We start from the raw sequence: 15,292 nt of genomic DNA on the forward strand, positions 1-15,292 counted from the left end.
TCCTGCCACCTACTATTAAAGCAGGATGAGGTTAACACTGGTTAATGCCTATAACCACTCTGTAATCTTTTAAATGGTCTGGCTTGGTTGAAAACTAGATGCTCCAGGGGCTTTTTAATGATATGATTCACAGTAATGAAGCTAATTTTCACATTATCTATTGTTATTATGGTTATTATTTTGATGACATTGGTCTTTAACTATTTATTGTCATTCAAAGCCATTGTATTTTTAAAATACAACTGTGGGTACTGTACATAGTGATCTAAAGGGTATTCTGTCATATTGCCAGGAGCAGACCTGTGTTGACAATATAGAATATAAAATACAGGTATCAGTATGCCTTCTATTAGATGTCATTCATGGATTGAGCCATTATTTTTTAACCTTATCAATAGCCTTTTCCTAGTACTTTTCCCTGTTTCATTGCTTCATATTTGTACAATATTTCAAAATCGTCTTCGGCTGTTACATTATCTTGTTAAAAGCTTCCATTAAGCAAAGGTTTTCTGATTTCATTTTGATCTAATACAATGTTATTTGATCCGTCTAATCTTATTTTGGGCGGTTGCATAGATATTATTACAGACAAGAAATCAATGCATGAAACAATTTTTGTTTTAATAATTTTATAAAATATGTAAATATGAATCCTCAATGAAGAATTTTAGCAAAGGGCAGTGTGTTTCCACTGGAATACACAGACTATGTTTTAGCCTTGACCGCTGTGCAGTATTTATAATGACACAGGAGAAGAATGTTCCCTATGGCTTGAAGAACCATATTGAATTACATTTTAACAACAGATTATATGAACATGCCTAGAAATATATTTAAAGAAGCCAATCCCTGAAAATATAAGCCATGCTGTGCCATTTAATACTAAACTGAAGAAAACCTTTGCAGAAAGACTATACCTTCCCCTAGCTTGGATTAAATTACATATATATATATATATATATATATATATATATATATATGGGTTTATTTTTCTATGTGCTTTTCCATCTGTTTAATAAATAGGCAACTTACAAACTAAAGGTTTATTGACTTGTCTCCTTTAAACCCCAAAAGCCCACATATCTTTCCTTGAGCTTGACCTATATTTATTTTAGGAAGTGCAGCTCATTTGCAGGTAATAGAGGTCACTGTACTGTCCTGCAGGAGCTGGTCCTTGTACATTCTCCTGTTTCTGCATATTCCAGTGTGAGAAAGGTACAATTATGGAAAATATCATTTTAAGGGAGCATTTTTAAAAACAATGGCATAAAGCACTGCCAGTGCACCTCAATCACAAGTAAAAACTTATTACAGTACATTTCTTTAAGTGCTTTTTAGAAGCATCTGGCTGACTGAGGGAGGATCTGGTCTCGAATGAACAGGATAATAAATGGCACATCCCAGATAATCCAAATTAAATTAATCAAGGTTTCAGGGTGACGTCAAAAGATACAATACATTATACTGTGTAAGATAAGTTTGCCTGGGACTGAATTCATTCTTTTCTTAAAGAAAGTAAACAAGGAGTAGGGAGTACTTCCTTGCTCACTTGCTATGTTTTGGTTTCTGATTGCGCAATTCAGACATGTTCCATGCCCTGTTCTTAAATATGTGCCAACACTACTCCTGTTTAATACGCTGTACACATGGGTATTTGTAGACACAAATGGTAAAACTAAAATGACAAAGATGGGCACTCAAGTAATGAAAGTACGAAAGAGAAAAGGCCAGTTGTTTCCCAATGCCCTTTAAATCATACAGATAAATCACTATGCATAGAGATTCACAGACCTGAGTAATGCCTCAATACAGCCTAAATGTAATCCTCTTTCCCTCTCCATTTCCACTAAAATGTCACAAATAATTAGTTCAGCGAATTCCACACAACAGAACATTTCATTTCCACATATACCTTGGTCCGGTAACAAGCCCAGGATCATAATCTGGACAGTTCTTGAAGTAATGTTCAACTTGTCTGACAACACTCAATATGTAGGAAAGGATAGCTATAAATCCCCCCATTAGAAGATTATTCATGAATGTTGCAACTGAGAATGCTGGATGATTCATGACATTGAGTCAAATACAATATTAATGCCATGAAACCAGTCCACACACTGAATCTAATCCGGAAAGCATCAGTGTGTTTGCTGCACACAGCATGTTTTTTTTTCTATATAAAGGAGTTTTGAAACTTAACTGTATTTCACAATAATGCAACACCAAGAGTTCCTCTGTGAATAGTATTAACATTCAATTCTGTGATGTTTACCATTGTCATATAAATAGTGCTGTGCATACAGTATGATCTATCATATAAATACACTGGGGATGCATTTTATTATTCAGTTGGGTCAGCCCCTCCTAAGTAATAGCTGGCATGTTTTAAACCTAGCGTAGACTGAAAAGCAAAGCACATTTTGAGAGCCTCAATTTGTCATATCTCTGTGCAAATGCAGTTTTGCATTTGAAAAGAAAATCATAATTTGTTTAGAATGGTGTGAAGGCTACTGGTTTAAAAAAGCAAGGACTTTTTTTGTTGGCAAATTCAAAAGGCATACTGTAGATTGGCTTCTTTAAAAGGGACATTTCACAAGCTCTCAAGTTCTCATGTTCATTTCAGAAATGTTTCTGCAGGTAAAGTAAATACAGTATATGGTATCTTTGCTCCTATAAAACTGTGTAAGCAGTTCAAGTGTAGCTGTATAACTGAGCGGTATAACTGAGCTGCATAACTGTCCTGTAAAGTGAATGTAGGCCAATATTAATAATAATAGTGTGGAGTGGTTAGGGCTCTGGACTCTTGACCGGAGGGTCATGGGTTCAAACCCAGGTAGGGGACACTGCTACTGTACCCTTGAGCAAGGTACTTTACCTAGATTGCTCCAGTAAAAACCCAACTGTATATATGGGTAATTGTATGTAAAAATAATGTGTAAAAAAAAATAATGTAATTGTATGTAAAAATAATGTGATATCTTGTAACAATTGTAAGTCACCCTGGATAAGGGTGTCTGCTAAGAAATAAATAATAATATGCAACTAATACCCTTTATTTGTATTATTATTAATCTAATTTAAACATTGTCATAACACGTTCTAGTCACTATGGAAACAAGGACCTACAGGGTTAGAACAGCATCTGACCTGAAAAGGAAGCCCTCTGCAGAATTTTGGAGCACTTGCAGCAAAGTTTGCATACCACCCGTCGCTGCATCAGCTGTGTATAATGGAACAGAATATACTCTGCCCTGCTGACTCCCAGAGCAGAGGGAACCAAACTGAATTTAGCAGCACAACTCAATGAAGCGGGTAATGACCCACTTGGGCAGTTGACTATAAAGAAGAGCATTACCAAGCCACACACTTCAGGGAGTAATACTGTTGTTAGAAAATAGGGGTGCTAGGCATCTATTTTTGCATTTCAGGTGCAGGATGGCTGGAATTGAATGAGAAGGACAACACTGTAATGGACTACAGCAGTGTTTTTAAACTTAGCATTCATTGTTCATTATTGGTAAAATGGGATGGACATGCGCTATATTCACTAAAGATAACAGAAGTTCCATACAGCCACCTAACAGTAATGATATCCATTTATAGTGGGCTATGAGAGAAATGTGAGTGGTGACACTGGGTCGACAGGCACAATTTTCATTTATGTATTTATTTTTGTTTGAAAAGGGCTGAACCACCAAAATGAACAATTAAATGAGCACCTGCACATGCAACTATACCTGCTTTTAAAATATATGGATAAAAAAATAATCTGTTTCTATCACCTTGGTCATCTAACTTCTTTCACACCATGCAATACATCAAAGTAGTTTAAAAACACAGGATAGTCACCAGAGATTTACTAAAAATACATGTTCAATTTCCTGTAGGATCTCCAGCTCTCTAAAGACATTCCGGACCTCATCTCTCTCAATGCACTGCTGTTTGTTCATATACTTCATAGCGTACATCTTCTCTGTGTCCCTCTTCTGCACAATGCATACCTAAAAACAAGAACAAAGAATATTTGTGGGTAAAATTAGCATCTCTTAAAGGGATACTCAGTGTCTGGTTACTACATTAGCTTTATGAAGTACAAGTCTGAGCATCAATATATATTGTATGTATTGTTACAATCATTACAGTCATCAAGGATCATAATTTTAATTATTAATTTATGTCAGTAAAACATTTCTCATTGAATGCAAATTAAAGAGAAGGAGACAGTGAGACCTGCTGAGGGATAACCACTCTAAGACAAAACCAATTAATTTGCTTTTAAGGTCTTAAAAATGTCTTGCACTTTTTTAAACAACCTATTTGATTCTCATTCTTATTATTTGTTTTACTTCAAATCACCCCCTTACTAGTAATAACTTAAATCTCAAGTAAAAAAAAAAAAGAAGCAGACAAACATGATATTGTTCCTGGAAATGAATACAAACCAGAGCAGAAATTCAACTGCATAAATGCATGTTATTAACAGCTTTGAATGTAGCTATAAAATGCTATCAGCGTGAATTTAAATACAATCAAATTGCCCTGCAAAGGTATTAGCATAAGAATTTGCACAGTCCACACATTTGATGTGATAACTATAAAGCACATTAAGAGCAGAGAAAGCTACAAAGTGATAGAACAAAAGCCAATGGACCACCATGGATTAATGAGCTGTCCTATTTACTTGACTTGTATCCCTGGGGTTTAAATGTTACCAAAAAATAAAAGTATAATTAATTTGTATTGGTAAAAATCCTAATAAAAACTGAATCTGCAGCATTAGCATTATGATTCCATATACTTCATTATTTTAACAAGCTGGGTAGGGGATGCACTGCCGATGCAGATTCTTAGCACATACAAGGAATTCATATGCCAGTATATGTTTGCATAAATTAGTATATTATTGACATATGGATGTTTCTTTAAATTAAAGGAATGTGCAGCTAATTGGTACTCAGTAAACAAAATGCCAAAATAATTACTGTAGGTTATGTATTTATTTATCTCAGCTATTCAGTAGAGACCATGTTAGCTGCTGCTGATGTTACGGTTCTGTGTATCTGCGAATGGGAAGCTCTCTATGTTGCAGTCATTTCATGTTAAAGAGGATTATTTACACAGTCTGGTCTTTGAAATGTAAATACTACTATCTGAGATAAACCATCCATTAACTCCTTCTCACCGACAACCTCCTGCAGTTCTACAGAACAATGCTTCAGTGAGACACGTGTATACCACAACTAGTGAGGAGAGACTTAAGCAACTCAGGACACCCATCTCAGAGGAGAGCTGTCCGTGGTGAGGTGTATACTATATTATCTTTGGGATTTGTTTTTTTTTTCTGTCTCACTTAGCACAAAAACCAATGCGCTTACTCATAATTTCAACAATTAATTACAACATGAGGTCCTCTTTTTAGAAGTAAAGATAGTAGTCAATGGCTTTTTTTTTATTTCAGAATCTCCTTGATAAGAATATTACATGTTTTATGCCTTTCAAGGACTTTTAGGACCCAATCATAAGGAATTATTCATACCATCTATAGTACATTTCTGAAAATGTGCTTTCTTACCTTTTTAATATCCTATTATGTGTGTTTTGAATAATTCTCTATTGCTGCTTCTGCATAGATCATTACTTACCATGTTTACTTACTAACGTCTAACTTGCAAGCACTGGGGCTGCTTCTGAAAAGACTCCTATTAGACTTTATGACGTTTTTAACACGGTCCACACGTTCTATATGATAACTATAAGAACACGAACTGCAGAGAAAGGCTATGGACACTAAATAAAAATCTTAGCAAAAATAACAATAGAAAATGATAGAGCACACATAGTACGACATTACAGAGGTAAAATAATATTGTGAACATTTAGAGGATATGAAATCGCATCAAATGAAACAGTTTGATTCTATGGTCTGTATTCTGTAAATAGGGTGCTTGTCCCACACAGGGTAAAGGTTCGGTTGAAAAATTAGCCTTTTTTTTTTTTCACAAGTGTGTAACATCTACAGTCTTTAAACCAGTTCCTGTCCCCTTTAATTCAATGGTCTTGACAGTACCCACCAAAACGATGTGCACCTGGATTCTGATGTGTGTACTGTTGCTGTACAAGACTGTTTTTTTTTTTTAAATAAAGTTTTAAAAAACATTCTCTAAATAACATTTGAGCTTTGTGAAAGGGTCTAGTGCTTCCAAGTAGGCAGGACTTGTATTATTTTATTCATCACTATTTAAAACTTTTAATTTAAAAGAATGATGAAATACATTATTTAACAGCAGGGAACACATTCGCAATCCATTTCACAATAAGGAGCTTTGGGCAGGATTTTCAAAAAACAAGTGTTATTGTAATTAACTCGCAGTATAGTAACAAGAGCTTTAGTAGCAAGAGATTTTCTAATGAAATTTGTAAATGAAATCAATCCGTTAATGCTTTGAAATTAAGTCGATGAGGTTGTTAATGAACGTATTTCTCGTTAAAAAGCTTAATTGTCGCAGGTCACGTACATCACTTCCTATCTCAATGACTAGATAAGGGAAACTCATTAATCAAAATGCACATTAACGAGCCACTAGGTAGGCTTGGTTGGAATTTATTTTCTTATGTTGATATCTACTTTTGTATGTATTTTAGTATGTACGACTGAAGCCTATAAATAAATACTTTGAAGGACGATTATTTACTAATTGAAAAGGTATAACGGCCGCTTGAAAATGCCGAAATCAATGCTACATACCGATTGGTTGATTAACAATGGAGTTATCATTTACAACCTTTTGAAAAGCCTGCCCTTTGAGCTCTACAGTCAAAACAGTTTAGGACTGCCTAGCTTTATGGGAAACTCATGAATATTTTAACATCATAGTATAGTGCCTCTCGTTGGAATGTCTACAAAAGATTGATAGTGAAAAAAGTCAGGATATAAAAACATGACAGTTTTCTAAGAAAAATGTTGTAATTCACTGAATAGTACAAATGAAAATGATATTGGATATTTTAAAAAGATAAATTCAGCCAAACATTGTTATTGAAAAAAAAAAAAAAACTTGCATTACCTTTTCCACTGCATGTCTATTGCAACAGTGAGAAGATACCCCATTTTCAGCTGTTTCTTACCACAGGATTATTATTGAACCTTTTTATTGATGCTCTTCATTTAACAATACCAGCAGATACAGATGGCAAGCAATTATTGAACAGCACTAAAGGGGGTTATTAAATCAAGAACTGTAACAGCTCATCTATAATAGATGCCAATGACAAACCTCTAATGTACAACAGGCTGTGTTCACCAAAGTTTTCTAGCCAATGGGACATCTCTGTATTTGTCAGAAGGTCCAGGGAATGACCATTTCTCTTTTTTTCCACATTAAACGAACTACTGCGCTTATTCCAAAACATGAAATATATAAAAGATGTTAAAAAAAAAAACATATTTATCAAATGGAACAAAAGCAGAGATTGAAATCCCAGTAGATTGTAATGGCTTTAGTTCATTTACTGTTAGATCTGTATTGCAGTGTTCCAGATCGTGTCAGGTGCTGTCACGGGAACCGACAGGTACAGCTTTGAGGACCACTGATCTGCTGTACAACGTATAAAATCAAATAAATGTGGACCGCTTATAAGCAGATACAACAAATCAAAGCCATTGCACCTCAAACGATGAATCAACACATAGCTTTTAAATGCAGGGTTGTACACCTACAACGTCTCTACCGTCATCTATATTACTGTATATTAGAAAGGCTGACAACAAGTTTGTAAGGCTTAACCTGAGGGAACTTGGTTTTAGGAGACTAGGTTTCAGGCCACTGCATGGCACACCATGGGAGACTTGTGGTTTGATACAGCAAAGTTGTCTCAAACAAATACAAAACAACTTATAATTACTAGAATGCCCCAGAAATTAAACGCCTGAGTTGTTTATTTCTGGTTTGGTAACTTCAATGGGTTTGCTTTCCCTTTGTGAATACATTGTGCTAATGACATTTGGGAGTAAAACTGTGACTATCAAGGTCAACCTGCTCTTCTCTTAACCATCCAGCTCTGGCATAATGTCAGTGAATCACGGTTTATGGATGCATCTATCTCTGTTTACCTGAACTCCAAGTTTGATATAACAGATATTATAGGATGCTGGTAAATATGTACAAGACACATCACTAACTTGATATCATCTGTTTGACGACAACTGCCATTTTGAATCCATTCCTCTACATTAAACACCCAACCTGTCTTGTCAGACAAGCATGAAGTCTATGTTCCCTTTCAGAATGATATACTTTTATTCTATGGGAAACCCCCAAACAATGTGCTTTTCTTATACAGTACAGCAGTGATTTTCATCTCAAGGACCAGTGTCTCCAGCTGGGACCGCCCGGTGTACCGGTAACAATTTTAAACGGTTGTTGTAAAACAGAAACCTACCGCATTACAACCTGGATTATCACTGAAAATGAGTTCACCACAATCAACAGCACAGATCACCATCAGTAACTTTGAAAGTTCACAACGAATACCTCTCACCATCATTTATAATGTGTCTGTGATTGAGTGGCACAAACAGAGTGATATATATTATGACCGTGTGATTAAGGGAGTATTGTGGTTGAAGAATCATATCGTCATAAAGAACGCCTGCAAGCCTGGCATGTACCAGTAATGCTATGCGTACCACAGGCTGAAACCCATTGCAGTTGAATGCTACCAGCTGCATGCTTCTCATTAGAGTGGAAAGAAAATAATGAGGCCGAGGGGAGGTTCAGTTCAGAGATTCAGTAATGATTTCCTTTCTGCTCCATTCAGCTCTGCCCATTTAAAAAGTGTTTATTCAATTTTAAATGTGGTTGTTTTCTCGCTGCAAAGTTAATATTTAAGACCTATATAGTCTATATTTCTTAAAGACCACTGCCAATTCCAATTTATCTGTCTTAAATAAGTTCCAAACTCATTTACATATTCCTCACATTCCCCCCAATTTTTTCTTAACTGTCATTGTAATGGATTACAGTTTTGCCAAGGTCGTAGAGACTGTTACTTTTTAAAGCATTCCGATCCCTACATTATTACGCTATAGTTAGAACCCATATCAATTGTTGTCACAGAACGGCACTCCTGGGATTTGCCTGGCGAAGAAGAAGGTATTCAGGGTTTATATTGAGTGTAGCCAGGAGCAGCAAGTCTGATTTTCTAGGTCAGGTCAATTCGAAAAGTGCCAGCAGCTTCAGCACAACTTTGTATGCAATAATGTGTAATCACTGACTAAATAAAGCTGTGTTGCAGTAAGGTTGCTTCTGTTGTTCAGCAGGGTGAGCTAGTGCTATCAATTATTACATTGACTGAACTCATTTTAAAATTAAATTGGGACTTTAGTTTGCTATAGCTTTACATGTTTAAGTTTGTTTAATTTTATACTACCCTTGGATGCCAACCAGAAGAGAAAAAAAATGATTTTGAAAAATGATATGCCACTAAGCTAGTAGGGATTTTCAGAGCGAGTTAATGGTGTATCATTAAGTATATGCATTCAGTAACATGGTCAACACTCCAGGGCTGTGCTATCTTCAATCTTATTCAACATCACAATACTGAAACTGCTCTGCTGCGGATTGTGAATGATCTCCTGCTCAGTGCTGATGCTGGTGCTGTGCTTGTCCTCCTTGATCTAACAGCCGCTTTTGACACCATAAATCATGGCATTCTTCTTGACTGCCTTCAGAAGTATGCTGGTATCTCTGGAACCTGTCTCTCCTGGATGTCCTCTTACCTATCCGGACGCATGCAGTCTGTTTTCTATGCTGGATGCAGTAGTGTTGTAAACCAAGTCACTTGTCACTTGTCCCTGCCCGCAAGCTGAGGTTCTCCAACTTTGGCCTGCTTGTTATCCCCAAGTAAAAGTGCACCACACTTGGAGAATGCTTGTTTAGCTTCATGGCTCCGACTCTTTGGAACTCTCTTCCAGCTTTGGTGCGTGATGCACCCACCGTCGCTCGCTTTAAATCAACTCTCAAGACCCACCTGTTCTCTCTTGCTTTCCATGCTCTTTAAGCCTGATATTAGCTGCTGTGCTGTTGCTACTATTTCACGTATTATGCATTTTTCACTATTTAATGTATTATGCATTGTTTTTAGTGTATATTATGCATTATGCATTTCTCTGCATTTAAAGTATTGTGGATTTTCTTATTGTTACTGCATCTTGTAAAGCACTTTGTGAAGGTGGTCCACTACGAAAGTGTGAAATAATAATAATAATAATAATAATAATAATAATAATAATAATAATAATAATAATAATAATAATTTGCAGGAGTAGGTTCTATTCCCGTCCTTGAATTTCAGCTCAGCTTTAATTAATCTTATTATTTTTGAAGTACAAAAATGCATGAATAGGGATTTCACTTCTCAGACTGCTGGAATGAGAGTTATGCATTTCTGTCTAATTAATTATGGTTAGCCTGCACACAGCCTGCTAGAAGTTACTATAGACAGGAATTCCAAACAGTGAAAACAGTGTCTGCTTATGAGATTAAAAAGACAAATTACAAACACCCTATACCTATAATGTTTGTACCTCTAAAATATTTATGAATCTCTGCAATAAATTATCAGTGTTTTCAATTCAAATATTTGAGCTCAGTCAGGAGTAAGCTTGCTGTAAAATCCGTGCAGCCAGTAGCATGCAGGAAATGTATTACACCATTAGTTACACTACACTACTGCAGCGTTTTCAAATCACCATACTGATTTTCAAATCATTCTATCATTCAGAAAAATCAAGATTTTCTGTTATTCTTTTAATCCACTGACATTTGTGAGTTAAATCTCATTTCCAAGACTGCTGATATAACCAAAACAAGGCCTGAGCTGAAAAAACAGTCCCTGGTTCAAAATCATAAAGTTATGGCCTGAAAAAATAGCAGCATTTTTAAATTCCAAAGAGCTGAATTTAGTATGTACAACAGAGTTTGCCTGGAAGCAACTATCATTCTGAGGTAATTCTCCATGTATGGAATACATTGAGATGTAATGTGTAAGCCTGCATCTATCATTTAAATTCCATTAAATAATTCATGGCAAATCCTGAATTAACAATTTTCTGTCTACATCTTCTTATCTAATTCCTTATGTAATTCCTAGGTGGACCATACATACTTCTAATTGAGCATCACTGAGTCAAAGCATACACAGCATATGCACCAACCAGTGAAAAATGTCATAATGTGTTATTGGATTTTTGTAGTCCTTGGGCAAAGCTGTACAGCATGCCTGATATGCTTTTAGTCATAACTTTATGTTGCAGGCTGGACAACAGGGATGTGTTCAATATCTTTAATCGACCACTGTTCACTCTTTACTACAATGAAACACACAGGGAAAGGCATGTCAAAGAGGGTGATCGGATGTTGAAGGGGATCGGTAAATAATAAATACAGATGGTTCTTCCCTGTGTGGAGAGCTGAGGACCAGTCTGTAGGTCTTTGATTTTGCAGTGCACCTCCACTTACAAAACTTCAGTATGCATAAGGTACAGTATATAATATATCCACATCAAAGAACAGAAACTGAGTCACGTATGGTAGTTGTATTATCCAGTTCAGTAGAGCATGTCATACAAAAATAACAAAAAACGGCTGCTATGGATTATTTGATCTATGGTTTGGCTTGATGGAGAGAGACTTTGACTCCGCAGTAAGTGAAAGAGAAAAAAAAAACTGCTCCCTGGACAAATCAAAAGCATGTAATCCAGTTCCAGCGCTATCTAAAAGGCTTATCTCCAGATAAATAAGGTGGTCATTAGGAAATTGCTGTATGATGACTATGCACAGTACTAAGGTGTAATTTACTGGTAAAATCTGAAGAAATACTGGTTGAATATAAATACAAGACATTGAGGATCTTGCCAGCTGATAAGAATGCTCCATGGTTAGTTCACCTTTCGATAATTCACCAAATTGGTTAGAACATTGCTGGGCTGTGTCAGCAGTAAATTGTAAATGTGCTTTACTTTACTGTATAAGGGCCTCTTCCTAAATCACTGATTTTAATATTTCAAGTTTATTTATATAAAACAAAATTTTAGGGGCACTGAAACAGTAACCACTGAAATGGTGTTATAATAAATCTCCAACAAAGTTTACAGCCAGTTTTATATTTTCCAGGTAATCTGATGTTGTTTGATTACTGCCAGTGTGTATCTGATGTTGAAACAACTTGGATTGAACAGTGAGTGATTTGTACGGTTAAGAACTTTCCACTGGGAGCTAATCAATTCCTCCTACCATAAGGAGTTGGTACAAGAATTTCAATTTCAGCACAAACTCAGTCCTGTTCCCATTAAATTACTTATACTGCCAGAGTCTAGGCTATCAGACCAATTAGAAAAATATCTAGAGAATGACAACTGTCTGCTATTATTATGAAAAGGCTGGCTTCTTCTCTCAGCCTCCAGCTAAACTGTCAATCGTGCTGGTTGGTGAATGCAAACTAAACCTCTTTGGTGGGATTAAGAAAATGAGTCTCATGGGAACCTGGCCAGGACACCTGGGCATACTGTGTGTTTGTCAGAGCTTCCATGCGGAATGCTTTGAGGTATTCAGGAGCTGCCCAGTCTAACTGGGACACGCTGACACAACTAATTTCCCCTCAAATCCATTAAGTCTGAATTAAGTTCTCCATGGTTAAATTTAGTAACGTTTGCCCCCCAGAACCCCTTTAAAGAGTTTATCCTGTGGTGTTGCTATATCTAATTCCTTTTCTATTTCACCATAGAGATCTAATTCGAACTTAATTGAAGCGGAATGTCAAATATGAACTGTATCATTACTCCCACTCAATCATTTTAATGGTTTTCCAGTACCTTCCATCTTCTTAGTATAACAGTGATATAAAACTTGTGACCCCCTTGTGTCACTGCAGACTGCTTCATAGAAGCAACGGGCCCTGGTTATAACATTTCGCTCAAGTAGTTTGGCTACCCTGCCGGCTGTTAATTTGACTAATTGGAAAGAAACCCTGGGGCAGGACAATAGCTTTAACCTACACAGGACACTGTGTCCAGCTTTGCAAACTGTGCTAAAGTGCAAGGGTGAAGGTCATTCCAATCCCTTTCGATCTCAGCAAAACAGAACCACTGGCACCACACTGCCACCTTGTTCTTCACAAGCAGCATGAAGAGGATAGAAAGCATTGGATATGTTATGCCAGCCTGACAGAGTGGTAATTGGCCTTTGAGGGTTGTGTCAATGGTGCATTGATTGCACAGTTAAGATGGAGCCCTGCAGTGCTAGTGCAATTGAAGCCCTATTATCACAATACTGTGACGACCATCTGAGACTAAGGCAATCTTACAGTCATACCAACATCTTCTGCAGTTGCATTTCAATATATATGAGAATGGCGAGGCTTTCTTAATTAAGACTAATTTGCCATATTTCTGTGAATTAAAGAGTCACAGTGCTATGATAAGGAACTCATTACCTACAGTGTAACTGGTTAGCCTAGCAGCTGAAAGTGAAACACAATGCTGACTGTTTTTGTATTCTTCATGTTTAGACATGGCAAAAGGAAAGCGTGGAGTGTGCAGGTCCAAGCAGCCAAAATAACTAAATCGAAACCTCTTCTCAATGGGCTTACTTTGGAAAAGTGCAACAGTGTTGGAAACATATATAAAGAGTTTTGGTTAAACACACATTAAAGGAAAACAAATACGATCACGTTTTGGGAGCAACTCTGTGAAAAAAGGCAATGGCTCCAGGCAAATGGTTAATGACTAAAAATAACAGATATTGAGATGGTAATATATTCTGCAGCAGACTCTGATGTGTTGCTGAAAGAAGCCTTTTAAAGGGACTTATTTGAATAAACCCCAGAAATGCTAAATTAGTATGGCAGTCAGCATCTTTTATAAAAATGCTTTATAATTCAGCTATGTACAGAAACTCTTTAGCAAGTCTTGTAACATGTGTGTTTTATACTGGGCCATTTTTTATTACTATCCATCATTAAGAGGATGTGTTTGAATTGAAGTGGTCTGTTCCTCATAGTTCTGTGCCCTTCGTTTGACCTTCGTAGTACAAGTTTGTCAAACACAACTTCAGGACAAACAATGTTGTCACTTACATTACAACAATACTTTTGCATAATCTTAGCCTACTGTACTTACTATTTGCAAAAGCAATACACACCAATATGTGAGTGCAACAGAAGAATCAACAATTCAATAAAAAGATTTTAAAAATGATTAGGGTATACAGCACCTAAAAAAAATCTTCATTTTCATACATGTTTTCCAATTTGTTGAAAAAAAAAAAAACTTCTGTAGCTTACTAGGGTACTGTACAGTGGGGTATAATACCGTTATATAGAAGATGGAATATAACATTTAGGTTTTACAGCATTTTAATGCAAACTAAAGTTTACTACAGTCATTTACATTGACTGCTCCTTAAAAGATTTTAAGATTGGGTAGTCATGGCAAGTCTACGTATCTCTAGGAATAAAACATTCAATGGAATTTAAGCTATTATTACTTAAGTTACTCAATTTACAAGACATTTTACTTATATGTAATGCTCAAAGCCCATGGCAGATCTCTTACTGAGTCAGTTTTAGCTTTATTATTAAATAAATGAAACTCAGAATGTGTAATGAAATCTGTAACATTATTCAAAAAGCTATTTTAGGACAGATTTAAATCTCCCAATACCCCAGTGGATACGAACAAATTAAAAAAAAAACACTTGAAAATAATTAACCGGTGGAGCAACAGTATTTATGACTAATTGAAATTAAAAAGTAATTACTTAGGGCCTACTTAATAAAGCTATTTATGCTTCCTTATTTTATATAATGAGTATGCTAGTTAATTAGTGCCGTAAAATTACCTTGGGTCCAATGTTAATGCATTTAGAGTTTCACTGTGTAGCTGTATATAATTTGCATAAATATTTCCATTCGGCAAAGATCAGTCAAGGCTTGATATCAGCCTTGATATGAGACATTATTGTAAAGAATGGTAATATTGAAAGCATGGCAACATCAAATGCATACTGCAGTAAGGCAATGATATTCTTACCTTCCCAAAGCTTCCTTTTCCAATGGCCCGAAGAATTTGGAAATGGTCAAAATTCACTGCAAGAAAACAAAACACCAATTCATTTTATTAGTTTTATACTGGTCATAGCACCTGATTTATATATGTATTCTCCCGGAGAAAGCCGCAACTCCTCTCGCAGCAAAAAAAAGTAAATACATTAGGAAAGATAACCACGTAATAGGC

The 15,292-nt window shown here is 36.0% G+C and overlaps 1 protein-coding gene across 2 annotated transcripts in view; it reads right to left on the reverse strand.

The window, feature by feature from the left end:
• Nucleotides 1-15,292, reverse strand: part of LOC117417787 (serine/threonine-protein kinase 32C-like) — a 50,584-nt gene that overhangs the window by 10,596 nt on the left and 24,696 nt on the right. For both annotated transcript variants that reach the window (XM_034030093.3, XM_058985243.1), the window contains 2 exons: nucleotides 15,089-15,144; nucleotides 3,850-4,001 (listed from right to left, as the gene is read on the reverse strand). In XM_034030093.3, coding sequence (XP_033885984.1) covers nucleotides 3,850-4,001; nucleotides 15,089-15,144 — 208 coding nt within the window. The remainder of the gene's footprint in view (nucleotides 1-3,849; nucleotides 4,002-15,088; nucleotides 15,145-15,292) is intronic.

The sequence above is a fragment of the Acipenser ruthenus genome, chromosome 13 (assembly GCF_902713425.1).
Source record: "Acipenser ruthenus chromosome 13, fAciRut3.2 maternal haplotype, whole genome shotgun sequence".
Lineage (NCBI taxonomy): Eukaryota > Metazoa > Chordata > Actinopteri > Acipenseriformes > Acipenseridae > Acipenser > Acipenser ruthenus.